The 25,971-nt window shown below is 51.4% G+C and overlaps 1 protein-coding gene across 7 annotated transcripts in view; it reads right to left on the bottom strand.

The window, feature by feature from the left end:
• Nucleotides 1-25,936, bottom strand: part of elmo1 (engulfment and cell motility 1 (ced-12 homolog, C. elegans)) — a 51,045-nt gene extending 25,109 nt beyond the window's left edge. Inside the window, exons 1-9 of one of the 7 annotated variants that reach the window (XM_029844759.1) lie at nt 25,787-25,907; nt 12,653-12,855; nt 6,603-6,757; nt 4,097-4,137; nt 3,920-3,992; nt 3,779-3,829; nt 3,536-3,705; nt 1,819-1,854; nt 22-121 (exon numbers count right to left, since the gene is read on the bottom strand). In XM_029844759.1, coding sequence (XP_029700619.1) covers nt 22-121; nt 1,819-1,854; nt 3,536-3,705; nt 3,779-3,829; nt 3,920-3,992; nt 4,097-4,137; nt 6,603-6,680 — 549 coding nt within the window. In that variant the 5' untranslated portion in view covers nt 6,681-6,757; nt 12,653-12,855; nt 25,787-25,907. Of the gene's footprint in view, nt 1-21; nt 122-1,818; nt 1,855-3,535; nt 3,706-3,778; nt 3,830-3,919; nt 3,993-4,096; nt 4,138-6,602; nt 6,758-12,652; nt 12,856-25,423; nt 25,541-25,786 lie in introns of those variants that run through there. The other 6 variants (XM_029844761.1, XM_029844764.1, XM_029844760.1 and 3 more) reach the window with 6 other exon arrangements.
• Between the last annotated feature and the right edge of the window lie 35 nt (nt 25,937-25,971).

Here is a 25,971-nt window from a genome sequence, read left to right as displayed (position 1 = left end):
GGAGACATTTTCTGGGCTGACCTTTTTGATGAAGGCCACAGAGAAAGTGTCCCAGGACACGATGCCATGGTCCATCAGCTCCACGAAGGCCGTCAGAGTGAAGGACAGTAGGTCGCCGAAGCTACAGGACAACACACACACACACACACACACACACACACACCACAGGAAAATTGTCTCCAGCAGATGGCATGGATATGGTATAGCTGCAAAGCCCAGATGGCTGGAAACATAATGAGGACGGAGCGGTCAGAGGGAACAAAGAGCGGCTGCAGGGAGCAGGAGAGGACACAGGAGGAGATTGTGAGTCCAATGCTGCTACCAGAGGAGCTGCAGAGGAGACAGGGAGAGAGGAACTAATGTGACAGAGCGAGCAGACGCTCCCCAGGAACAGCAGAGACGTCCGGAGGTCAGCTGCAGCCGGGCAACGCGGGGTGGCTTTCACCCAGAGCCAGGGAGGGTGAAATTCATGCATTTACATAAATATTAGGAGGGGGGGAAAAATCAGATGCAAGGAAGCCAAAGCAGGTAAAGAACACATGTTAGGTCCACATATTGCCGCTGAAAGATGGTAAATCGTATGAAATCTTTAAATTAGTACACACGTCTATCATCACACAACTCATGATAGAACAGCGTTATCGTCTCAGTAATGGGGGATTTAATGTCTTTTACAACATTGACCCCTGGTGGCGGAAACCGGTACTTCATGTTACAGCACCAGCGATAGGCAACATGCAGACGGATAATTTGCACTTTTGGGTTTTGCTGGAATTATCTCCACCTGGGGTTATCCAACATCAACAAGATGTCCAAAATTATCTTGGAGCCATATGCTAAACCCAACAGGAAGTGAGATATTTTCATATAAATACGAGCGGTTTGCCATAGTTTCATCTACAGGTCTCTCTTTCATCTACAGGATTTTAATAGATCACCTCCAGGCCACATTGGATTGGTACGTTCTAGAAAACCTTGCAGAACTAAATCGGCAAATTCTTATATTGGCCCCAGAGGGGATTTCTGCTGACATTTCCAGGTCTCACAGGTTAATGAACTCCTCCGAAAGCTTTGATGAGCTTGTCTTCATATTTTTACTGCTCTGTCGGTACACGTGGGCGGCGCTAAGCTGCAAAGATTGACTTTTACTCACACATATTCAAATTAGGCTCAGAGGTCACGTTTGTGATGGTTGTCTCAGTCCAAACTCAACACAACACAATATTAGATTGCCTCACAGCGCCACCTGCCGGTCACAGGAAGCAGCCCTGCGTGATATGTGTTGCTTGAATCGCTTAAAAAATTTCAGCTGTAATTATTTACCCTTCTGGCGTAAAGCCGTCACGCCCGACGCGTCAAGCGTGGAGGGGTGCAAGGACTGTTTGCGGCTTTAATTTAATATTAACTCTACAAAAAATTATATCACGAGCAGTTTCGTGTTCCAGAATAAATATCAAGGTTAGTTTAGAGAGGATAGGAGCGTTGTTAGGAATCAGAGGGAAGAATAAGCTTTAGTAAATCCAACATGGATAAGTGCTGCTGCAGGCAAAGTCTGATTATTCAACCAGAGCAAGAAAAAGAAGCCTTTTTTTGGAGAGTATACGAGGAGTCTTGTTAGACTGTGAAATTAGGATAAAGTAGATGCTTTTTCTGCTTAAATAACCCACATGCATTAAAGAGCACCGCTGTGTTCACGAGCCTGTGGCGCTAAACACTGTGGTGTGCATGAATCCCCAAGGCTAGAGGCTTAAACATGCAGGTTAGAGAGAGTACAGGTCCAGTGACGATTCCCAGCCAGGAGGAAGAGGAGGAGCTTACCAGGGTTTCATTATCTTCTGTAGTTTCTGATAGCGCCTGGAAAGACGTGAGAGACTTTGGCATCAAAGGAATTGAGGAATTAAGGCATCATTAAGAGATCTAAACCCAACATGAGGGACAAACATTTCGCTGGAAACTTACTGTCACACAGTGAGCGTGAGAAGAGGGGAAAGTGGACAGAAAAGGAGAAAAGAAACTCATCTTAAATCGGTGTGTATCACTGCACAAGTACAACAGCGGGTCTATTTTTCCTTTTTGAGCTGTTTGGAGTTGCACTGTCGGTCAGAGTCATCTAGACTCTATTCTGCTGTCCCACATTCGTCCAGTAGGGGGCGGTGTCTGACTAGACTGGCACCCATCGGCAAGTCAGCCGATTTCCCCTTTTTCCTGAGCATCTGCGACAGGAGCATTAGATCACTTATGACGCCTGCTCTACAATCTCCAGCACTGATACACTTCCATAATTACAGCTCGCCGCGGTAACCAGAGGCGTCGCCGCGCTCTCGGGCGAACGTGGCGGTGCTGAGGGTGTTTAAACCCTCCAGTAATGAATCGCAGACCCCAGAGATGGTTGCACATTCCAGCCCTTGTTTGAATTCTGAATTCTGTTGAAACTCAGGGAAAAACAACCAGCAACCTCAACCAGCACGGCGTGCACGAGCATGTTTGTGGTCCATCGTCTCTCATTGGGCAATAAGGGCGAATTAATGAGCGTCGCACGGGGCAGAAACCTGGATTCCTTGCAGTTTGCGAGTGCAGGCCTGTGCGCATGTTTGTAGGAGTGCGGGAGCTTTCCTCTAGATGTTATTTCCCCCCTCTTCTGGTTCTCTTACTACACACACACACACACACACACACACTCTCTCTCTCTCTCCCTAAGGCACCACAGCTGAGCAATTTCACCCAGCAAAAAATGTCCTTGTTTCAACCTTCAGTCGAGGCCTCGGCACTCAGGCTCCGGAGCTGCCAGACGCGTGCACACGGTGAGGCCAATCTGACAGGCACGGTGCACAAAGAGGAGCAACGGCCTTCAGGCGCCACTCATTTGAATGCGTGTGCCACTGACTGCATGTGCGGTTACATCAAAGCCCGTGTGTAGTTCAGGTGTGCGGAGGATCCACACGAGCATCCCTGACATGCTGTCTTCACAGCAGCCGCTCTTTTGTAGAGAGTAAAGGACTTAGAACTGACTTGATGACTGTCTCTGGATCACAATACACACATTCATGTCTCGTCTGGGATGTTGGAATCTTATTTCCCGGCCCAGTTTGACACTCAACTTCCACGTTGACCAGTGCGACGGTTGTTTACACAGTGACGTTGCGTTAGCTAGCTGAAGGCTACGTGAGTTAATGATTGAGAGGAGTACACGTTTGTCAGCCTCCCTCAGACTCTTTCTGAAGTTTAGACAGAACAACATCTCTCTGGGAGAGGTGGAACCGGCTCGACGATCGTTTATCCCGTTTGATTTTCAGCACAAAACAGCGCCAGCAGCAGCATGATCACCAAGAACCTGCCTGATAACCTCTGACCTCCAGCCGTCGATGATTGAATGACGTTAATAAACAGTTAATTAACCACTGTAACCGTATCAGTGGGTCCCTACAGTGCAACTCCAGAGCCCGCGGGACTCTTACTGATCTCAGAGCTGTTGGGTGACGGACAGTGAAAGATAGGAGGACAGGGACAGAGGAGACACAGCACCAACATCACTTACTCGGTCCCGCTCTCCACCATCTGCGTGAGCAGCGAGATGCCGTCTAGGTTGATGAACTCTTGGGCGAAGGTGATGTCCCGAGACGCGTTAGCCAGGTCTTTCAGGGCCTCCAGCTTAGCGTCCATGCTGGACGACTGGATCCGCTCATGGAGCTGGACCGCGGTCTGGTACTGGGAGAGGAAGTGTGTGTCAGCTCTGGTCCACAGGGGGGTTGAGAGCATTTTTACCTGCTGGCTTACTCACAGGGGAGGTGGTCAAACGCAGGATGGAGCCATTCTTGATGTGGTTGCGATTCTGCGGAGGATTGAACGAGACACGGGAGGACGTTAGCGAACACGTGGACCTATTTTTAGCTTTCGCCCCTCAGCCGGGAATTCACCAAACCTTCTCTGTGATGTAGAAATTTGTTGCATCAGCGATCTGCAGAGCAAAGTTTTCAGGGTTCCCCAAGGACCACCTGAAAGCCGACGGACACACACATACAGAGAAACACAGCATAATTAGTGCATCTAAAGTCGGAGCTAATGGGACTTCTGCAGAGACACTGCAGGACAAACTCACCCTTCACACACTTCTTTAATGATGGCCGACAGGGGCTTTTTCTGCGGAGAGAGAAGCAGAACCTGGTTTAGCCCACAGCACAGACGGCAGTCAATCACCCGCACAATGGGAGCGATACTGGGGCAGGTTGTGGGATTTGGCACCATCTAGTGGTCAGGATGGATTAGCAGGAATGCTCAGTTCCAGGCTGACTTTCCTTTGTTTTTTTTTAAATTACAAAAGTAAAACAAGCGTTTAAGGCTTGTCTGTCCATTCTGGGCTACTGTAGAAACATGGTAGAACAACAGTAGCAGCCACGGAGGGGGACCCGCTCCAATATTTATGTATTATATACTGTATAAATCCTGACGCTAGATGACTAAAAAGCTCACGGACGGCAACAGTTATCAGCTTCTCGTCACATATAATTAAATAAAACCCTTCGATCCCATTTAACTGCTCCTTTTTTGCCACTTTGGTTTATCCCTGCACGTCATGCCGAACTTATTTAAGATAATTTGACTGAGTAAACACACACACAAATGCACAAAATCCATCATTCGCACAACCACAGGCACACACGTGCGGCGCCTTTGCATCCACAAAGAGTCCCACTGCTGCATGCAGCGTTGTGGATGATAAGACTGAACTGGGATTTTCCCCGAGCAGCCGGAGCGGCGGCTTCAAAGAGCGGAGGCTGACGTGATGGAGGACTTAGAGGGAGAGAGATGCTGACGCTGGTGGGAAGGTGGGCACATACGACAGAGGAAAGAGAGGTGGCAGAAGAAGAGTGTGGGCTGCCGAGTGAACAAAAGAGGGAAGGGAAGACAACAAAAGGGAGAAATAAGTAAGTTACATACGAGGGAGGGGGGAGGGATGATGGCAACGCAGAGGAGGGGAGTGGATGATGACAGCCAGAGAACAGAGGGAGAGAGAGGGGATGGAGGAATGTGAAGAGCCAGCACATCATTTATGGGATGAGGAGAGAAATGGGGGGTGTGTGTGTGTATGTGTGTGTGTGCTCACATTTACTATTTATTGTGAACCAAACTCCTCATTTTACTATCAAAGTGAGGTCATGTTTGCAGGCCTCCACAACAGGGATGGTTAAGGTGAAGCTGGGCAATGGTTTATGTCCATCAAAGTGTGTGTGTGTGTGTGTGTGTGTGTGTGTGTGTGTGTGTGTCCAGCTCCTCAGTGCTCGACTCCAAGAGAAATAAAGAAATTGAAATACACGCAAAATATGGTCAATAACATCTAAATGTTTTAAACAATGGGTTTGAAGAACCGAAGGATTTTTGTAGTTTTCCTGGTCCAACCATGAGTCCTGCGCTGACCAACAATATTCTCCAGGTTTTTACTCTTCGTTAACAAAGAACTAATGATCGTTAACCATTCCACCTTCGTTACCAGAGCTGAGACATGATCACACACTCGTCTTCTCAGATTTGGACGACACATTTGCATTTTCTTTTTAATCAAAATCCCTCAAATGTTGGATGAATTCAGACAGACTTGGGGAACATAACTTGGAATACATCTAAAATATCAACACACACACACACACACACACACACACACACACACACACACACACACACACACACACACACACACACACACACACACACACACACACACACCTGGAGTTCAGCAACTACATGTGTGAAGTGTAACAAATGTGTTACTGTGTTATCACATAAACACCCACATGTTACTAAGAGTTTTATCAACAAAATAAACCCCAACCACACACAAACATACACACACACACACACACACACACACACTCCCGTGCTCATGACTCACAGCCGCGCGCCGCTGCAGGGTCTTTTGTACTGAAGAGATGCAGAGGGAAGAGGAAGAGGTGGGGGTTGATAGTGGAGGACAAGAGAGGAGGAGGAAGAGGAGGAGGAGGGAACGCACAAGTTTTCACACTTACGACAAAAGACGGGGAGGAGGCGTGAGAGGGTGGAGCGGCACGGGAAAAAGTGAAGACAAAAGAGGAGGAGGGAGGCGACAGGCAGAGATGAGAGAAGGGGGTGACAAACGGGGACGGGAGGAGGACGAGGACAAAAAGTCAGAAGAAAGAGGTGAAAATGATTTCCTGTTCTGGGCTCAGCAGCCACACAAACGATGGGGGGGGGGCACTGGAGCCCGGCACTGGACACAAACCCCAAACGTGGGTGACCACAGCACCTCCGGGCGGGCCCTCCAGAACCTGGTTCAGTATTTCACTCAGTGTTCCGTCCAGAACGACCTCCTCATTCTTCCTTGCTCTGACTCACGGTCTTGTACAATCCATCCGTGAGTCACATCACCAGCGGGCCAAAATAAGGCCATTTGAGGCGCCGCGTGTGCGACGAGTGTGTGCGGAGTTCACACCGGAAAATGCATCAACTCCATTCACATAAATCAATATCCCAGATTTAAAAGGCTTCAGAGATAGCAAAGAATTGTGGTTTTAGCCCGTAAACATGGAGGATTCTCCAGTTTTGGCGCCATTAGCGGGCTGTGAGACTCGTACCTGGTCTATTTCCATGAGTTTGGGGAAGGCCTTCGGCCACTCAATGGCCACCTTGACGATGTCGGATGGCGGCGGCATGGTTGGTGTCGGGGGACGGCTGCCTCACCCCTGCCTCTTCGTCGCGCGCTCGCCCCTGGATGTTATCTCATTCAAGTCTGCGGGAGAAAAAGAGGCGGGATTAGTCCGGAACTAAAGGTCGAGTGACATCAGAGTCCATCTCTCTGCACCACGATGGAACAGGAAGCCCCGAGACCCGCCGGTCATCAACCCGGACCAACTGCGCAAACCAAAACCAGGACGGCGTCCTTTGGGGTTCCCGTCCCCACAGTGGAACCAGTGGGCGGCCTCAGGAGCTTCAGAACTCAGCTCAGCTGCTAACGAGGTCACAGAAGCTGAAGCCAAAAGTTGATTCCGCCCCAAATTAGTTCACCTTCTTTCACCCAAAAAGCAAGGGAAACCAAAGTGCCGGAATCCAAACTCCAAACTTCATCCGCCTTTCCGGCAGCCTCCGATGTGGCTCCTCCCTAGATTCTGTCCCCAAAATGTCTGACATGAAAACGACCAGCTTGGGTGACCTGAAACCCAGCAGTGTTCTATAATAACTGCAAAAAAAACCAACCTCAAAACACAGCTGGGCTGAGCCTCGCCGGCAGATTTGGGGTTAAGCGACTTTTATGTTCATCCAAAGGCTCCGAAAAACCCCAGAGACACAAATGTAGCATGTGTATCCCCAAAAGTGGAGAGAGGCATCAATAATTCTGTCTAGAAAGCTTGGCTGATCCTGGTACCTGCTAAAAACAAACCTGTTTACATAATTCTCTAGATCTAGAATGTATGGAGAGGCGCCAGATCAGGTCCCTTGAGGACAACGCTGGGGCGGAGCATGTGCACGCTTGTGCACGCTTGTGCACGCTTGTGCAGCAGGGTGAAACGGTTGTGTGGCACAGTTCTGGTAAAGCCCGGGACTGATGAGCAAGCATTTGGTTTACAGATAGTTGGGTGTAAGTAATAAGACTGGCCCGGCGTTGTGTGTGAGTCACCCCATAATGAGCCACATAGCCTTTATTCAAGAGGCCTGTTGCCATGGTAGCCAGTGCATCAATAGCGAGAGATGTAGATGTATCTTTCTTTCATGGGCTCCTGTCACTCTGGAGTCATGTTAGTCACAACTCTGTGGAATCGGGCTCACTTGACCCCGTATTTTGGAATTTACGGCTAATCGTAGCTGAAGTACGCTAATCCCCGCAAACGTGCGTCGCTCTGCTCCAAGCTAGCAGATGGAATCTGACTTCCAGCAAAGTGCAGTGAAGGAGGGATGCAACCGGAGGCAGAGACACACCCGAACATCAGGCTTCACGAGCTAACTGTTTGGAGAAAAAACAGCAGCAAACAAACAAAGCCTGAAAATCTGCAGCCTTCCTTCATGCAAAGATGAGTGAACTCTGCATATACGTAGAATCATTTTGTGACTCACGGGCAACGTGAGAGTAGTATTACTCATCTCTGCACATTCTCATTCGTGTCCACGCTAAAAAAAACAAAAACAGGAGAGATTTCAAAAATGTTGCAGCTCACTGTTGGATTAAAAATCTCACCATTGCTGGAAAAGTTCAGCTAGTACTTAATATGTCAATACCACATTATCTACGTCTTTCAAATTCACCTTTGTAGCGCTAATTAGCAGGTATTAGCAAGAAAAACAAATGCGACCATCTATCAGCCATCCCATGGTACCATAACGTGCACTTATCTGTCTGATTAAGTGTAGCAGTGGTAGAATATTCAGCGCCGCCCTGATCAGACCAGCGGGAACCCAGATTTAGCTGCGGGTCGTTGAAATGTGGAAACATCAGTATGACATCGGCTCAATATTTCAGCTTTCCGCTCTGACCTCGCGGGAAAATGACTGACGACCCTGCTGCCTGGCCTCTGCTCTCTGTTGCTGCTGCTAGATGGCAAACGCTGCTGCGCTAACACAAAACCGTAGCTTTGCTCGCCGTCATCTTCTGATAACGATGGATGAATCAGCAAGACAGCCTTGAGGCCTATCGATTGACCCAACGCACACACAGACACACACACACAGACACACTCGTGCCTATCTCATTGCTGTCAACCTCAGTAAATCCCATTGAATCACGCTCAGGTGTAATTGAGAGGCGCAGCAGTCCGGCACCCCCGCCGCCGACCCGGCACTCATTAGCTTAAGGTATTCTTCCAGCAGCCGGGTCACACTCCTCCACGGAAACAGCTCCTCCTGATCAACAAGCCGGCAGAGCTGCGTGTGTTTATGTCAACGCGTCGGGAGCACTTTCAGGTTGCTTTCGGGTTAAAAGAAAAAAAAAAGCTAACATGACATTTCCCTTTAGCTTCTTTCTTTCGCAAACGAAGCATCCATTGGCGTTAATTTATCTCTTATTTTCAGGTAATCGCTCCGCTCAGTCTCACAGTCTTTGGTAAAATATACCCCCCCTCAAAAAAAAAGCTGCCATAAATCTGGCAATGGAAAATATTAAGCATAATCCATTCCCATTTATCTGACACACATTCAGATCCCTTTCATCAGCTTAATTGCACTAATGTACTGTATGCAATAACATGCTGCCAGACCCATCAAACCATTACCAGGACTGGGCTTCGCTCCAGTAAAGCTAATACGTGCGCCTGTGTGCACCCGCTCACCTGCTGCAGTCAGAGGTGTTTACTGTTGGATTACAGGGAGTATAAATACTCCATTTTATCTGCTAAAGGAAGGGGGGGGTTCTCAAGTTACCCTGTGATCTGATCTCCAACCAGAGGCCAAAACTGAGGAAGCAAAATCATCAATAGAGTGGAGAGAGGAGGGAAAAAGGGAGCAAGAAGAGGAGGAGACGAGGTCAGTGATTTGTTGGGCAGCAGCAGAGGGCTCGGTTTCACCTCAATAATTCATGGCCCGTAATGTGAGTGGTCGCATTAGCGAGGGGGGGGGGGCAGCGATGAAGGTCATGAGAACATGACAGGAAATGGATGGAAGGAAGAGATGCAAAGTCAACGAGAAAGGCTTCAAGATGAAGCCGCGCCGAGGAAAAGTTGGGGAAAGTCAAGAGAACAAAACACGGATGCAGTTTAAAAGCAGAGAATGGACACGTTGGTCCCCCCATGGAAAATACTCCCCCCCCCCCACCGGCAGGTCTGCACCAATCACAGCTCTGCTCGACCTCTGGTGACATGGAAGCAAGAAAATTCCCAGTTTGAGGAATTTTTTTGCTTTTGTTTTGAAGTTATTGAGGTGGGATCGATTAAATCCATCGGGGGGAGCATGAGCTGCAAAACAGGCCTTTCCCAAGCAGCACTTGCGAGACCCAAACTCTGCATGTTTTTACACAGTCGCCGTGGTAACGCAGCTCTGACCTCAAACTATCCTCCTTTTGCAAATGCTCATCCTGCCACACACAGACTTACACACACACACCCACACACACCCACACACACACACACACACATTCCCCTGTGGCCAGAGTGGTCCTTCGTGGTACCGTCTGATGTGGAGCTTCGTTGTAATCTATCCGACACACAGACTGGGATGTATGTCTGGTGTGTGTGTGTGTTTGTGTGTTTCTGTGTGTGAGAGAGAAACACTCCAAAAAATCCCCATCTTTCATCTGAGAGATGAAACAACAGGCTTCCCAGAGCCCTGCAGAGGACTTCACACACCTGAACGTGACGCTCGTGTTACACCCTGAGGTGTGTGCGTGTGTGTGTGTGTGTGTGACAAACTGCCCGTGCTTTTAACAGCCCGTTTTATCTCTGACACTGATCGGTGGGGTGTAGCGAGATCAGAATCCCACCCAACAGTGATATTGTGTTACGCTGTCAGGCCCCAGAGCGTGTGAGCCGACACGGATCAGAGAGAACTGGGTTTACGAGGATATCGGGTTCCCCTCAGTGTGGCGGAAACAACATTATTGTAACCTGTGTTCTACAGGCCCGGGTGGGGTCGTCTAATGAAGACCACCCTGTTAACGTGCTACATAGCAGCATGCTAGGGCCGTGCCGATCCAGGTTCTGTGCTCCCGATCCGATCCAGATGCGAAATAAACACAGTCTTGTCGATGCCGATCCGATCCGATCCACTTTGCCGATCCACAGTTGCAGTGCTGACTTCAAGCAGGCCTACATTAAAGCTATTAATACTGAAGCAGCTATGATTCACAGGCGAATTACAGGAAAGAAAGCCCACATCCAAGCTGCTCCTCGGTACATTTTTATTCAAGAACCAGGCTCAAAAAGCAAATAACTGCAGCCATAAGGAGGGAGTTGCCAGATCTTAGCAGCGAGCGTTTCTGGTCGCTGGCCAGGCAAAAACAAAAGCAAAACAAAAGCATCAGGCTTCTTTTAAAATAATTCCAGCACCGAGCAGCGCCGAGACCCATTTGCAGCCACGTCATCTGGAAGAGGGGCGCGGAACGAGGCAGAGGAACTACCGACCCGGATGGTGAACCCTCACCTTACAGACGAGAACCAGAACCAAATCCAACGCTGAACAAGAGTAGTTGGACAAGCCTCCGCTAGCCAGCCTGCGTCCGTTGCCGGGCACAACCGTCGTTGTTTACAAACAGTATCGGGCGCATTTCCTCTTCCGTGGGATCCGATTCCGGACCATTAAAAAGAGGGTATCGGGATTTTAAAGTGTCAGATCGGAACAACATTGGTGACTCCTCAAAGACAACGAAGAGCGTTCAACTAGCAGCACCGGAGGGTACCACTGGGTCCAGTGCAGGTGGAGGAGCTTCCCAGATGATGACGTCTTCGGCGGCGAGGGACGCCTTAAAATCTGCGTATCGGTTGAGTGGAGAGCGAGCGAGTCAAACCTTTATGATGCAAAAGTCTGTGAGATTTGCCCTCGCGGGTCACAGGCCTGAACAGTAAAAGAGGCAGAACAAAAACACTCTAATGAGCGTAGCTCTTCACTTGGAAGCACCAGCTAATGGAGCAGGAAACACTAAAGTGCTGCTGCGTTTATTACATCATAAACAAGAGAAGACCCGACGCGTCAGGAACGCAGAGCCTGGATTCCAACTCTGTGCTGCTGCGTTTCTCCAGTCCCAGCCGCAGAAAACAGGAAAAGCTGCTGGCTGTGAAGACAAAGGCCTGACAGAGCAGCCACGCAGAGAGGAAGGAGGAAGGAAGAGGGGGGTTCTGGGTCGGTGTTGAGAAACAGCTTCTACATTCGACTAAAGGAGGAAACAGGAAGTGCTGCTCTCCAAGAGATTCGGCAGGTCGCCGTGAAGTTGACTTGCAAACCACGAATGTGCGGCGAAACATCGAGTAAAACGTGTCGAATCGGGCTGGATAAACTGGTTTCTCCAAGTCTGGCCCCCTTGAAAGTTGAAATTCGGACCAACGGCCCAGTACGGGTTCGCCTGGCAACTCGGCCTCAAGCCCCTTGCGCAATCGCCGCAACCAGGATATCCTGTCAGCACACGTTGCTCACGACAACCACGAGCACGAGCCAGCAAGGCCCCCGATGGGAGCGCGGGCCCCACGCCGCGTGCCCTCGCACCCTGGACACTCCACCTCCTGTGACGGGGGCGAGCCAGACGGGCAGCTAGGGCCGAGCAAGGTGCAGGCGCAGCCTCAATGGTGCTTTGGCGACCTCAGAAACCCAGAGATTTAAGGAAAACAAGTGAGTCAGAGACAATTAGAGGGACTTGGACAGCGTCCTGCAACAGATAATCAAAACAATGGTGCGCAAAAAAAAGAGGCTAAACGACACAAACAAGCGTGCGCGCAGCTCATGAAGAGTGTTTTTAAGCAACCAAGTGATATCAAGTAATTAGTTCCCACTACAGCACATTTCACAGCTGCTTTGGATTCTATTTTTGAAAAGGTAACATTTGCACGCCATGAGCCTGCAGTGACCTCAGCTGTGGGGTCTTAAGAGCTGCTTGTGGCCCCTGGGGCCACACAGAACCACACCCTGAGGCCCACTACATCCTGTGGGTGCCACAAACATAAACGAATCAATGACTACGTTAAAAAACAACTGCCCAGATGATGTAAAGACTCACCGGCCCGGGACGGACAGCCTGGAGACTCAGTGCAATCGAGCCGCGCCAGCAAATACCTGATGTGGAGACGGGGGACGGTTCTAACTGCCGGCCCGCCAGCAGAGCGCCGTAACCATCGCGAGCCGCAAAGACTGCAGCGGTTCATGCGTCGCCCGGGGCGAAAGAGCGGCAAAGAGAGACAAACAGAAGGAGGAAGTAGGCGTCTGTTGAGCAAAGAGGAAACGGGTTCGTCAGAGAAAACAGAAAAAAAAAGAAAAGAAAAAGGGCAGGAGGTGAGCGCAGGAGTCTCGGGAGGAGAGCAGCCCTGCAGGACACGCTTAAAAACACGCTTATTTGCATGAATTAAAGGCAATTATATCTGACGAGTGCCCCCCTCCTCCCGGAGCAACAGCAGAGCTGACTGGAGCTCCTCCAGCTTTCGTGCAGTCGGTGCACCACAGTTGTGAAACAAGGGGGCACGTCCAGGATCCAGGATCCTCAGAGGTTGCTAATCGTGAGCTAAGAGGGTAAAACCTCAATGAAACGCAGGAAGAAGGCCCTTTTTTATGTTTTCAGACTGCCAGCTGGACCATCTGGCCCAGGTGTGGCACAAAACCAGATGTTTACCCCGCCCGACGTGAGGTCACCTCGGTTTGTCCGAGGGACACGAAGGAAACAGAATTTCCACCGCTGGCGCGAATCCCCAGAGCTGGACGGAGGCCCGGAGAGGGAGAGGCTTCAACGTGGCGAAAACAAGACAAACAGAAACGGATGGAGGATCCCGTCGAGATGCCGCGGCCGCGTTGACGAAACCCGACTGAGCCGTGGTCGGGTCACGACCGAGGCGGCGGGAACCCTCTAAGTCCACGCACCAAGTCACGTTTCACAGCTCAGCACATAAATATTGACGCTGAGGAATAATCCCAAGCAGATGCCGATGCGGATCAATTCTTCGGCGTTGCACATTCCCGCAGCACGCTTGCACAAGAGGTCAGGGCTCCTTCCGCGGCGCCTCGGGGGGAATTAACCGTCATCCGGAGCCGATCCAAGCGCGGCTCCGCACGCAGGGGGAGAAACGCTCCGCTGTCAAAACTGTTGGGACGGCCATCCGCAGAAAACAGGGCGGCGTTCAGCTATAATTTGGTCACTGCAGACCAGTAATAACAGGAGACCAGTCCTCCAAATCGCAGCGTGGACTCGGGATGCGATGATGACCAGGTTGCACCGAGTAGCGCACGATTTCATGGCGGAGACGTCATTTAATAACAGAGGAAGCGCATTTTCCTTGTGGACAGAGGCAGGGCCGCACGTCCAGGGTGCGTTTGATTCAAACGCCTGGCGCCACAGAGTAAACACAGCTTTACGCAGCAACCGGCCGCTCGCCGCTGAATCATCGCCACCCGGCGCAAGAGCGCAGGATGATGCTCACAAAGGGAAAGGTGGCTGATGTCAGGGTCTTCTGCCGCAGCTGTTTCATGCCAGACTTTCAGCAGGGAAATGAAAGCTGCAGGGTTGCAGCAAGATTTCCCCGTCTGGGCCATAAATACAGCGCTTGCGCAATACACGTCTTGTTGGACGCGGGTTTATGTAAAGTTTAGGAACAATTCAGTTGGCAGAGCATCAAAACTGCAAAGTAAACTTACTCAACACCAAAACTGAGCTTCCCAGTCAGTCGCGTTTAATCAAGGCCGTTCAAGTGGCAAAAAAGGAGCCTATTTTAGCTTCTTATGGGGCTTTAAAACGAACTGGCTGCTCTCTTATTAGCACCCAAAATGATGACCCAGCACGTCTGAGGGTAAAAATAAGGGTTGATGTTACCAGTGAGGGTGGAGGCAGCGTGAAGCGCTGCTACAAACGGATGGTATTGGGCCACAAACCCAAACCCAAAGCAGGAGCGGCAGGTCCTGGCGTGGTAAACATCTGTCTGGGTCGTGTTAGACGGACGCGGAAAAATGGAAAAAATGGGGGGAAAGCCCTGTGTGGTGTGACTAAACAGGGTAATCTGAGTCAAAACTGGGTCGGAGGCCAATAACACCCCGGCAAACGAGGATCGGTTTCAGAAGCTTCCAAATGGCTTTAATCGGAGGCTAACGGCATCCGTCACCCAGGAGCACCGCCACACGTTTTATTTTTGGGACTTCCGAGCCATTACGGGACACGACGTGCGCTGGTAAAATCGTGGATCCGGTGCGTGTCTGGCGGGAGAGTGTTGTGTAAGCGGACTGCACGCTTTCACCCCCCCCCCCCTCCCCCGCCAGCTGAAACACAACAGGTTACGTGGTTTGTTCAGAAACTGGTGAAAAATAACATATCATCCTCCCCGTTATTACATAACTGAATATAATCCGCCGTCAAGGTCAGCGGTGAGAGCTGGAAAACAGAAAAGAGAAAAGAGCAGCACAATTAGGTGTTTACCCTAAAAGCCTTTTTAATGCCTGTTAGGAGGAGTGTGTGTGCTAGCATGAGTGTCAGTGTGTGAGAGGGCCTACGGGCGTCACCAGTCACTGACAGAGTGACCTTATGGTCTCCGAGCTCCGAGGGTCCGAACGGACAAATATAGACGGAGCGAGCGGTGGAGACGGGGGCCCGACCCAACGCCGTCCTCCAAAAACCAATGGACCCTTTAATCAATCGGGAAACGTGAATTAGCCCCCGCGGCGAGCGAGCCAGCGACAGCGCCAGCACGTTCCTACTTATCGGGTTAAGAGTCAAAGCTTCCAGGAGAACTGCGGGTTCAGGGAGACGGGAAAGCCGCGTTGGGTCGTTGGCGTAATTAACTAATGAGGCCGGGCCATTAGAGCGGGGCTGGGAAAAGGGAACAAACGGGAATCTGCAGTGTGTCATAATCCCACAGACACGGGTGCGACTGGAGCAGACCGGAACAAATGGCCGGTGTAGTGCAGACGCTGGTGTTGAAGAAGTTTTTCCACTGGACTGAAATAGTTTCATTTAGAGAAGGAGAGCAGAAAAAAGCCAACCTTGCCAAGTGGAGAGAATACTGCGGATTTTAGAGCACAATAACGCTCCAGACAGCGTTGCACAACCGCATGTGTGGAAGGAAAGAGGATTAGGACCTTTAAATCCACAGGTTGGAGAAAAATAAGGCCGAGAGGCAAGAAGAACAGCTGGTCCGAGCTAAATTCAATAAAACACAAGCAAAGAGTCATCTCAGGACCAAAGAGCCATCTCAGAACCAAAGAGCTATCTCAGAACCAAAGAGCCATCTCAGAACCAAAGAGCCATCTCAGAACCAAAGAGCTATCTCAGAACCAAAGAGCCATCTCAGAACCAAAGAGCCATCTCAGAACCAAAGAATCATCTCAGAACCAAAGAGCCATCTCAGAACCAAAGAGCCATCTCAGAACCAAAGAATCATCTCAGAACCAAAGAGCCATCTCAGGACCAAAGAGTCATCTCAGGACCAAAGAATCATCTCAGAACCAAAGAGTCATCTCAGAACCAAAGAGTCATCTCAGGACCAAAGAGCCATCTCAGAACCAAAGAGCCATCTCAGAACCAAAGAATCATCTCAGAACCAAAGAGCCATCTCAGAACCAAAGAGCCATCTCAGAACCAAAGAATCATCTCAGAACCAAAGAGCCATCTCAGGACCAAAGAGCCATCTCAGGACCAAAGAGTCATCTCAGGACCAAAGAATCATCTCAGAACCAAAGAGTCATCTCAGGACCAAAGAGTCATCTCAGAACCAAAGAGCCATCTCAGGACCAAAGAGTCATCTCAGAACCAAAGAGCCATCTCAGAACCAAAGAGTCATCTCAGGACCAAAGAGTCATCTCAGAACCAAAGAATCATCTCAGAACCAAAGCAGCATCTCGGCGTTTATACAGTAGCTTTGGTGTCGAATACCTTTTATTAACCAGTAAAAGTGCAGCGGAAGGCCCCAAATCCACCATTGCAGCATGTTCAGGGCAAAAAGGCAAATGACTGCAAAGTGTGTGTGTGTGTGTGTGTGTGTGTGTGTGTGTGTGTGTGTGTGTGTGGAAAGATGATGAGGATGGCACCAGGAGGGACCAGCCCAGCGTTCTTCATTCATAAAGGGAAAAACGCCTCCATCCTAACGTGACCTTGACTACTCCAGCAGAACAGCAGCACCTCGCCCACTCAGACGCTCTCAGTCCCACCGAGTGCAGATCGCCCGAACACAAACGCTATAAATACCGCCGCACTTCTGCTTATGAAACTCCGCCTTCACAGGAATAAAGAAAAGGACCTAAGTTGGGACCGCTTCCTCTCCCGCTCTTGCGTAACCCAGGCAAAACCAGTCGCTGCGGGGGCCAATCGGATGGACGCCGTGGGCATGTTTCACACACCACAAGGATCCGAGGCTAAAACCTGCACGCGGCAGGAAAAATAACCCCCACGAAAGCAGAAGTGGGGAATTCTGATTAATTTATGAAATCTATCCTCAAAGTGTTGAACTCACGGCGCCGGCAGCGCACGACGAAGGTGCCAGATACAAAAAAGCGTAAAGACGCCTTTAAAATGCCCATCGGCGGCGCTTCCCATTCATAAAACACGGTGTTCCGCGTCCCAGCGAAACATGCGCAGCTCTCGAGGCCACTTTTAAATGGAGCAGATCCTTTTCCTGACTACACACACTCGTTTTTACAGCTAAAAGCTGACTTCCTGTCGCCGTGGAGGCGACAATCTGGAAAAAAACCCCCAACAAAACACGATCCGTTTCAGAGAAATGCATCTTGGGCATCTGTCCGTTTAAGGCCTGCAGCAGAAATGCTGCACAACTCTTAAGGGTAGGGTAGCAGGAGGTGTGACACACGTAGCGTTAGCATCGTTGGCTGTGATAGAAGGAGAAAACAGCCGTTACACAACAGGGAAAGAACAACTCAGAAGGCATTTTCATTTGCAAAGCTAGCACCTTTACCGCGCATCCTGAATTAGGAATTAGCATTTATATTAGCATTTTTATGTGCATTCAACAATAAACAATGGGGTGGTGGGGGTGGAAATCAGCAGTGTTTTAACCTCTCACCTCACAAACAAAACCATTTAAATAAATCCCCAGGAACAAATCAAGCCGATGTTTATTCTAGAGACATTTCTTCATCCGCGTTAGCTTAATAGTTAAACTAGCATATTTCATGTTACAATCGTCATGGCGACCCTACCCTCCGGGCTAAGTTAAGGCTGACGTTTGTGCCGAAACGTGATCCCGGAGCGTGGCGCTCCCACGAGGCCGACGCAACAGAGACGCGCAGGCGACCTGATGCGCGGCGCCTCGGGCCACAGCCGTCCCCGCTGCAGAGACACGGGAGCATAATCCGTCTTTGCGGAACGCCTGGAGGTCCAGACCTCGCTGACGCTTCCTGCGGAGGCTGCAGCATCGCTGCCTGGCTCTGGGTAGTTATGCTGCTCCGCATCACCAGCAAGGCCGCTGTTGCCATCTGTTTCTGCTGTGTTTGTGTGGCGAAATAATGAGATTTAAGGTATTTGTAGGCTTGGTTTTGCACAAAATATTGTGATCAGTCGTCCTACGAAACAGGTAAAACAGACAGAGATCAAAAGTCTGCATTGAGGAAGCTTAACGTCTGCTGGTGAGATGCGGAGCTGGAGGGTGCCCCGCTGAGTTAAATGGGATGTGGAGAACGGAGCGGCCCGGGCCAGAGAGCTCCTAATGCCAGCGAGGACCGGGTCAGCGAGGACCGGGCCAGCGAGGACCGGGCCAGCAAGGACCGGGCCGCCTCCTTTTCCACTTTGTTCAGCGCTCAGGCAAACGCACGCTTAATGCAGCTTCCTGCCAGAGAGCCTTGTCGCCTTTGCTCCATCACATTTCCTTCTGATACGCGACACGTGATACTTTTCACGGCTCTTCACGCCACATTCCTCACCCCCGCCCCCTGGAAAATGTTGCCAGTTATGGTTGTGACTGGCTCCTCTGCACTGCTGCACAAATGCCACAATTTTGCATAAACGTATGGATTAACCACCGCCGCGCAATTTAATTGCTAATATCGAGGCTGAGGCAACATCAAACACACACACACACACACACACACACACACGCACACAACACACACACGGTTGAGCAGAATCACACACTTCCTTTAACAGCTTGTGGCATGTCTGTGCTAGCAACATATACATCTCCTAATGGAAACATGGCCTCCACTACGCTAAAGCCAGTAGCTCAGAGGATTAGCATCTCTGCTGAAGCATGTAATAACCAAAAGGTCATATCAGCATCATCCCAACTCAACAAACCATAATCTGTCGCCGCCTCTTTTAATGGCTTTTATAGCGTGTCAAGGCCTGAATGGTCGCCACCAGTCAGTTCTGGCCTCTTTGGGTTGGGTTTTTTTTAGCCTCTATTAAATGAACAGCCACTTTGGTGCCAGGCTGTGGATCCTCCCGCCCAGTTCAGGACGCCGTTCGGCTCCCCCCGCCCCCCCGCCCCCCCTGCTGGGTTGCGCCAGCCTAGATTAAGATATGCGCCCCGGAACATTGGGGATTGAACTGTGGTTATTTTTACTCGTCCTACTTGAAATAAAATGGTTCAGATACTCGGAGGAAGAAGTCAGACAGCAAAAATTGGATTCTGAAAAAATAAATAATAACTGTGCGGCAAAGTTAAATGGAACTAAAAGAGTGGACACTCCACTGGAGAGCTGTTTGCCACGAGGAGGACCGTCATAAACAGGCCACCCCGCATCCACCTTCCTGTTTCCAGGCTTTAGTGGCAGGAGGATAGATTTCATCAAACAAACCTGGAAAAACCCTGGCAGTGACCCTGAACCTGCACGTGAGGCTACAACAGACTGCAGAGGTCCAAACATCCTCTTTAACGAACATTCTCCGAACCACAGAGGAAGCGGCCGGCGGTCACCGGCCCTTGCGAGCACCATCGGGCGCGATGGGCGCGCCGCGGGGGCGCTGGCGGGGACGTTAGCGTGCCCTCTGGAATCTCGCGCACACACTGCGAGGGCTGGTGTGAAGCCACTCTCTGTAGGTGCTGTGAAAGGGTTCAGTCTCTCCGCGGATCGGCCCTCGGCTCGCTGTGACTGGCACAAGTATGCGGGAACAAAGGAGCCAGTGTGGCCGTCACGCTCGCGCTCGTAACGCTCAGCCTTTGCTCCGCCAGCTGTCCTCCCGACCCCTCCCACAGCTGCGGCTATACATCAAGCTAGCCTTAATTCGCGCCCCGTGCAGAGCGACCCTCACCAGGCTCTCTATCCGAGGGGCTCTGGCTCAGGGCGAAGCGGGCTTGGGTGCCCGTCCGCCGCCCCGCCTGGCTGCCCCGTTGGAGGCAGCGGCGCCGACAGCTCGGCATCATCACGCCGCTGCACACAGCCACAGCCTCACACCTGCTCCCCGTGACATGGGAGCGAGTTTTAAAGCATTTACCCCCCCCCACGCCCCTCCCCAGTTTGACTTTGGCTCTTGACTCCTGCCCCGCAGATGTCAGCTCATTGTTCCGCCGGTATTGTCCCGCTTCAGCCGCTACGCCCTTTCACCACGGCGCCCTGCCCTCCTGTGACAAATGCCCGGCTCAAAACTCCTCCACTGGGGCTTCCACTTCTCAAGGCCTTTGTTATTTATTTCCCAAAGTTCTTTTTAAAAAAACCCTATTCTCCCCCCCGAACACTTTCAGTGACTCCCAGCTGGTCCGGCGGGTGCCAGTGACAGCTCGGCCCCCTCCCCAGTAATGAAGCGGTGGAATGCTTTCCTGCCTCCATGTGGGTGTTAACGGAGTGTGAAACGGCTCATTGAGGCTTCGCCACTGGCTGCTTCATTAGTGTGGAGACAGTGAAAGAGTGGGCGGGGCCTCACAGGGGGGCGGGGCTCCAGAAAGGGGCAGAGTTTTCATATTTTATATGAATGGAGGGCACTTTAGAGCAAAAAAGGAAGCAAAACAGGCTTTAATTGCTTTGAGATGTCACTGGATGATGTCATCCTCATATCCCGATGCGCCGCACCCCCCCTCCTCCCCCCATATTTGTGCAAAGCAGGTCACAACACGCTCGTGAAACTTTAACCAGAATGACCACGGCGCATCCTGTTCCTCCACAGTCATCATAAAAATGCCATTGGCATTTCCTGTGCCGCTCTTCAGGGCATCGGCGGGACCGAAAAAATGTAGCCACACAAGTCGCCGACGCACAAAGATGCGACCGCAGACAACAGAACAGAGGAAGAAGACGAGACACAGCAACGGGGGCCCCGAAGGCGACGTTTAACCCGGCTAAAATGTCCCTCTCCCTTTGGTTTTTCCATAATGACGGGGGGGTCGGCGCAGTGACATGAATCACTAACAGGAAGTGATACAGACGCGCGTGGCTGACTCACAACAGCCACTTGCACTTTGACACCGTCAACAGCATTTTGGGCTGAACTGGTCCGACGGGCGCATATTTAAACCCTCCAGAGGAGAACACACCAGCTTCGGCCTCGCCGGTAGATCTTAGACCCCGACACACACACACACACACACCCGCGAGACTCTGGCGACTCCTAAAATACACCGAGAAATTAACAAGCCGCAGCAGGCGCGCAGGTCGCCACCGGAGGATGAAAGGCGTCATCACTGGCGGGCGAGCGCCAACAGAAACACCGGGTAGGCCGCCGCAGAGCTGAAAATGTAACAAGAGTTGCGGCGGCCTGCTGGAGGCTTGTTCGGGTCAATCTATTCCAGATGCCCTTTGGAAGGCTGCAGCATCTGGGCAACGAGTGGGCGGCGAGGGCCAGAAGCCGAAAGTAAATGCCACCGTTCGGAGATGGAAGGGAGAACCAAACCAGAGAGAAATAGCACAGAAGCTAACTGTGAGGGCCGCGCCACGCCGCGCCGCGCCTGCTGCGGCCGCAGTCTCCCGTCTCTGAATGGAACCTCGACTTCTGTGATCTGCTCTGATGTGACGGCTTCATATGGCGTGGGGCTCCGCGCCGTGGCAGAATGGGTTCAGATCTCCCATCTCACCTCCCGCATTAATTATGCAACATGTTTAGCTACGTGTCATTGTAGCGTGACAGAACTCCCCCCCTCTTCCTCAATGACCGTCAACAAAACAGAGAAAACTACTGAAATGGGATGTTTCGGTCCCGTTGAACATGCGGGGCCACTTTATCCAGCAACAGGCAGATGCTTATGACCAAAAGGCACCTCCGTTAGAGCATCCAGAGCCTTCAGCGCACATCAGAGGGAGCTCAAACACTGGCAAAGTCCTGCAGGAGTTAGCAAGACTTCATTAAACTACCCTCACTTCCATCATTAGAGCCACTCTGACTCCAGGAAGTTAACGGCTGCGGAGCTACGGGGACCCTCTGATTCAGTTTGAATACTTTAAAGCAGCAAAAACAGATAGTGTGAAGATAAGATGCCGCTACAGAGCTGGTAAGTCGTACACCCCCAGGCATGTAACCGATTCACTCTTATGGCTCCGCCTATTTTCATGAGCATGGCGGCAAATCTGACAGCTTTTTAAGATTTAACAGCAGAGAAAACAGGGAACGTGTAATTCCAGCCCGTAAAGCTCCGGGGGAAACACAACCTAACCTTTTGCCTGCTTTTAAAGGCCGACTGGGTTCAACCGAAAAGGTCCTAAGCTTCCTCTGCGAGGCCTCAGAAGTGGACGCGCACGGGCGCAGGTTTGCAGAGCGATCCCTACGCAGGCAGGGCTGACATCAAACGTGAAACTCATTACCACATCAGACAAAAACCAGCAGGAACTAATGGGCAAATGTTGCTATATATACCAAGAGTCAACTGCGCTATTCGGGACGAGCGGCGCAGGAAACGAGGGCAACTCCGCTGGCTCACGCTCAGCTCTCGCCACTTCTGTCTGGGCCTAAAGTTTTCGCCGATGATGGATGGCGGGCGTGCGCACCACATCGCTACACAACCGGTGAATCACAGCTAAACTTAGCTACCTGTTGTATAAAATGCATTTAGCGCCTGAGTCAGACTGTAAGAGAAGAAAGGTTAAATAATGCAAGAAAAAGAGGAAAGAGCTAAAAGTTAAATTAAACACACACACACACACACACACACACCAGCTAAAAAGCTCACACAGAATAAAGGAGCTTGCAGAGCTCACGGCTGTAGCAGGAGCAGGGAGCTGCTGGTTCCACTGAGAGACTCTTTGGTTTCTCCTACAGGGTCAGTAAGCTAGGAGACTGAGAGGCTCTTAGCTGAGATGCTAAGTAGCATCAGCACTCGTATGCAGAACGAAAGCCAGCCAACTGTTCACCTGATACAGGAGAGTTCTGCTGCCGCTGGAATGCAGAAACACACGGAGGGACGCTTCAGTTTCTGGGTCATTTAGGGCTGCGTCGCTCAGCAGGGGGTCTAGAGTTGGGCTAAACAAAAGGCCAGTAGACGCTGTTAGCTGAAAATGATGCAGCTGTACATGAAATCCGTTCCTTTATGCCTTTTTAAAATGTTTTGTCCTGAGCAGACCTGCAGGAACGCTCGGCGCTCTAAATGTGAAGTAAAACAAGGCAGCAGATCTGTGCAGCTCTGCCGGTGTGACACCTTCCCACCGCTACCTACCTGCAGTTTTAATTAACTTATACAACAGGGAGCAATTATGCAAGGCAACATCCAGCTCATTTAGAGCTGCAAATTAATGCTGCCGGAGGACAGGCGCACAAGCGTGCGGAGAGGGCGGGGGCACAAAGACGATTTGGCACTTTTGGTGAGTCGGTCACGCTGCATTCGTGAGCTTTTAGGGGAGAATAAGGGAGATGTGACACGGCAGACAACAGGCTGGCTGCTAACCAAGCAGGCAAACGTTTGCATACGCCGTCACTTCCGACGGCAGCCGGCAAGCGGATTCGGAAAGGAGTTGGTGCGAGGCGAGAGGAGGTTGAGGAACAGAGCAGAGCTGAAACGAGCAGAAACGCTAGAATAGCAAGTGTGAGCGGCGAGCTAATGAGAAAGATAACGAGCGGGGGGGGGGGGCGCAGCTCGGGCACCTCGGGAGGTGGCGAGGAGGCAGCTAAGCAGTCAGACAGCTACAGGAAGGTCACCGAGCGAGGTCACTGCGCGTCCATCTGAGCTGACAATCCGAGTTCCGCTAGTTCAGATGAATCCGGTCAGCTCAGGCTAAAGTGGCGTCCTCCCCGTTGTGCTCACCTCTACAGCGCAGCGAGCCGAGTCAGCAAACACGCCCGAGGTTTAAAGAACCCAATAAAACTCCCTTTCAGGCACATTCTGGACATATGGGTCCCAGAGGTCGATCCCGACACGCCTCACGTCTGAGCCGGACACCTACTGGCGGGAGCGACCACGTGCACCCCGAACGGGCGAGCGCGGCGTTCTGCAGAAGAACCCCAGCCCACGGCCAAAAACACCAGACATGAATCGTCTCCCCTCCGTCAACCGTGCCGTCTTGGACCCAAAATCTCCCATTCCGAGCGGGATTTCAGCGTCGGTGCGCTAGATTTCCCTCTGCAACAGAGGACACTTGAACGCCTCACTGCAGCACCTCCTCAGGCTCCGTTGGGGGAAACTAAAGGCAGCAGCGTGAGAGAGCAGAGCTAGAGGGCGAGATGATTCAGTGGGGTCTGGCGTCTGCATGGGGGGTGGGGGGGGGGGGGGGGGGTCACTGTGGCTTCCAGAGGCATCAGGGCCACTGGAGACCCCGTTTGAGGGATCCTGCTCGAGGAGCCGTCATCGAGGCCTCGCAGGTACTTCAGCGCTCACTCTCCATCCTCTGACCTTTAAACAGGCAACATTTGGCAACTTCTCCCAGGATTTATTCTAATTACTGGAGCCCCCCCTCCCATAAAGCCCTCTGGTGATGATATCTCGCAATGCTGATGTCATTTGCAGCAACCGCACATCAGAACACTGAGCTCAGCTGTCGGCCCCAGTGATTCCACCATTTCAAAACTAAACCCAAACAGGAAGCGCAGCTTTAAACACGTACCAGTGATCATTAAATGCTCGTTTCTTTATCAAACGAAGGCTTCCTATCCGTTAGTGCAGACTGCAGATGCTGGAGCCGAGGCCGAGGGGCCAACCTTTAAACCTCTCCACACTCCGAGGGACAAATTTAAATGTTTGCATTACAGAATAGCGGTACTACTAACCCCCCCCCCCCATGCAGCGGCTCTCACACTGCACAAATCCATATCATTATGCTGCTCCAATGTGTTCGTGCACTTTACAGCAGCAGGAGCTGCTGTGGTGATGCTGGTCAACAGCCAGGAAGCACAGACCACATTTCCCCGCACACGTTCCGGTGCAGACTCGGAAACTCGGGATGAAAGGCTTCTGACTGGCAGGGGAACGCATCGCGGTGGTTTATCGGGTCCGAGCGAGAGCGGAACGTCCTCCACATCTTTGTCCATCATCTGAAATCACGGAAGCACATCTGGGGGGCTCATCCCGGGTCCTCCGGTCACATATCACCCGGATCCACGCACGGCCGTCCACGCAAACACCGGGATCAGAAGTTAATCTCCTGATTCCACAGGTCAAATACCAATTAAATCACCGCGAAATGACCATAAAATCGCGACTGAACGCACGAGAAACCACAGTGAAACCTGAATGGAGCTCACAAAGAGTTAAAGCGACTCTTTGATGCGATGATATCGATTCTCGTCATCTTATAGAGGCGAGCAAAGCGCTCGCGGCTGTCCCCAAACGCAGATCAACGCGGTGGCCCGCACGCCGGGCTCGGTTCCACGCAATTAACGCAGCTCTTTCATTAGCAGCGGGCGGAGGCTCCTATAAACGCACCCGTTTTTCGGTTTGAAGCCAACAGAGACTCGACCGCAGCGCAGCGCAGAGCCGCCACACGCCAAACTTACACGTCTGCAGCGCATCCAGCCGCTTTTCCGGACCGGAACCGAAGACTCGGGTCGACCCACCGGGGTGTGATTTACCTCCCAGCGTGCGCGCGAACGCGGTGCCTCCACGAGACGCGCACGTCAATATAATTCAAGAGAAAAAGGAGAGAAGACGGTGCGTAAAAACCGCGGAACCGGGGCGGGTAGTTCCCAAAAGTAAGACAAGAGAACCGTAAAATAAGACGCCGCAATCATGAAACCGGCCCGAAGCGGCGGATGAGGCGCAGCCGCGCGTCAAACACCGCAACATCACGCGTAAATAACAACAGGAAGAGCCCCCGAAGGCGCAAAGCGACGGTAGAAGAGAACAGAGGCTTGACCAACCTGCCGGAGAGACGGTACTTGTTCCACTACTGCGCTGATGTCTGGAGTGTGCGTGCGTGCGTGCGTGAACGCGAGTATCTGCCGCGATAGCACCGCTGCTTCCACTTCCTCTTTTCTTCTGCCGTCTGCTGGCTGCTGCGATCGTGGCGCACGCAGGACGCGGACACGGCGATGCAATAAATCGG

This window comes from Takifugu rubripes, chromosome 12, assembly GCF_901000725.2.
Source record: "Takifugu rubripes chromosome 12, fTakRub1.2, whole genome shotgun sequence".
NCBI classification, from domain to species: domain Eukaryota; kingdom Metazoa; phylum Chordata; class Actinopteri; order Tetraodontiformes; family Tetraodontidae; genus Takifugu; species Takifugu rubripes.
This window is presented reverse-complemented; position numbering and strand designations above follow the sequence as displayed.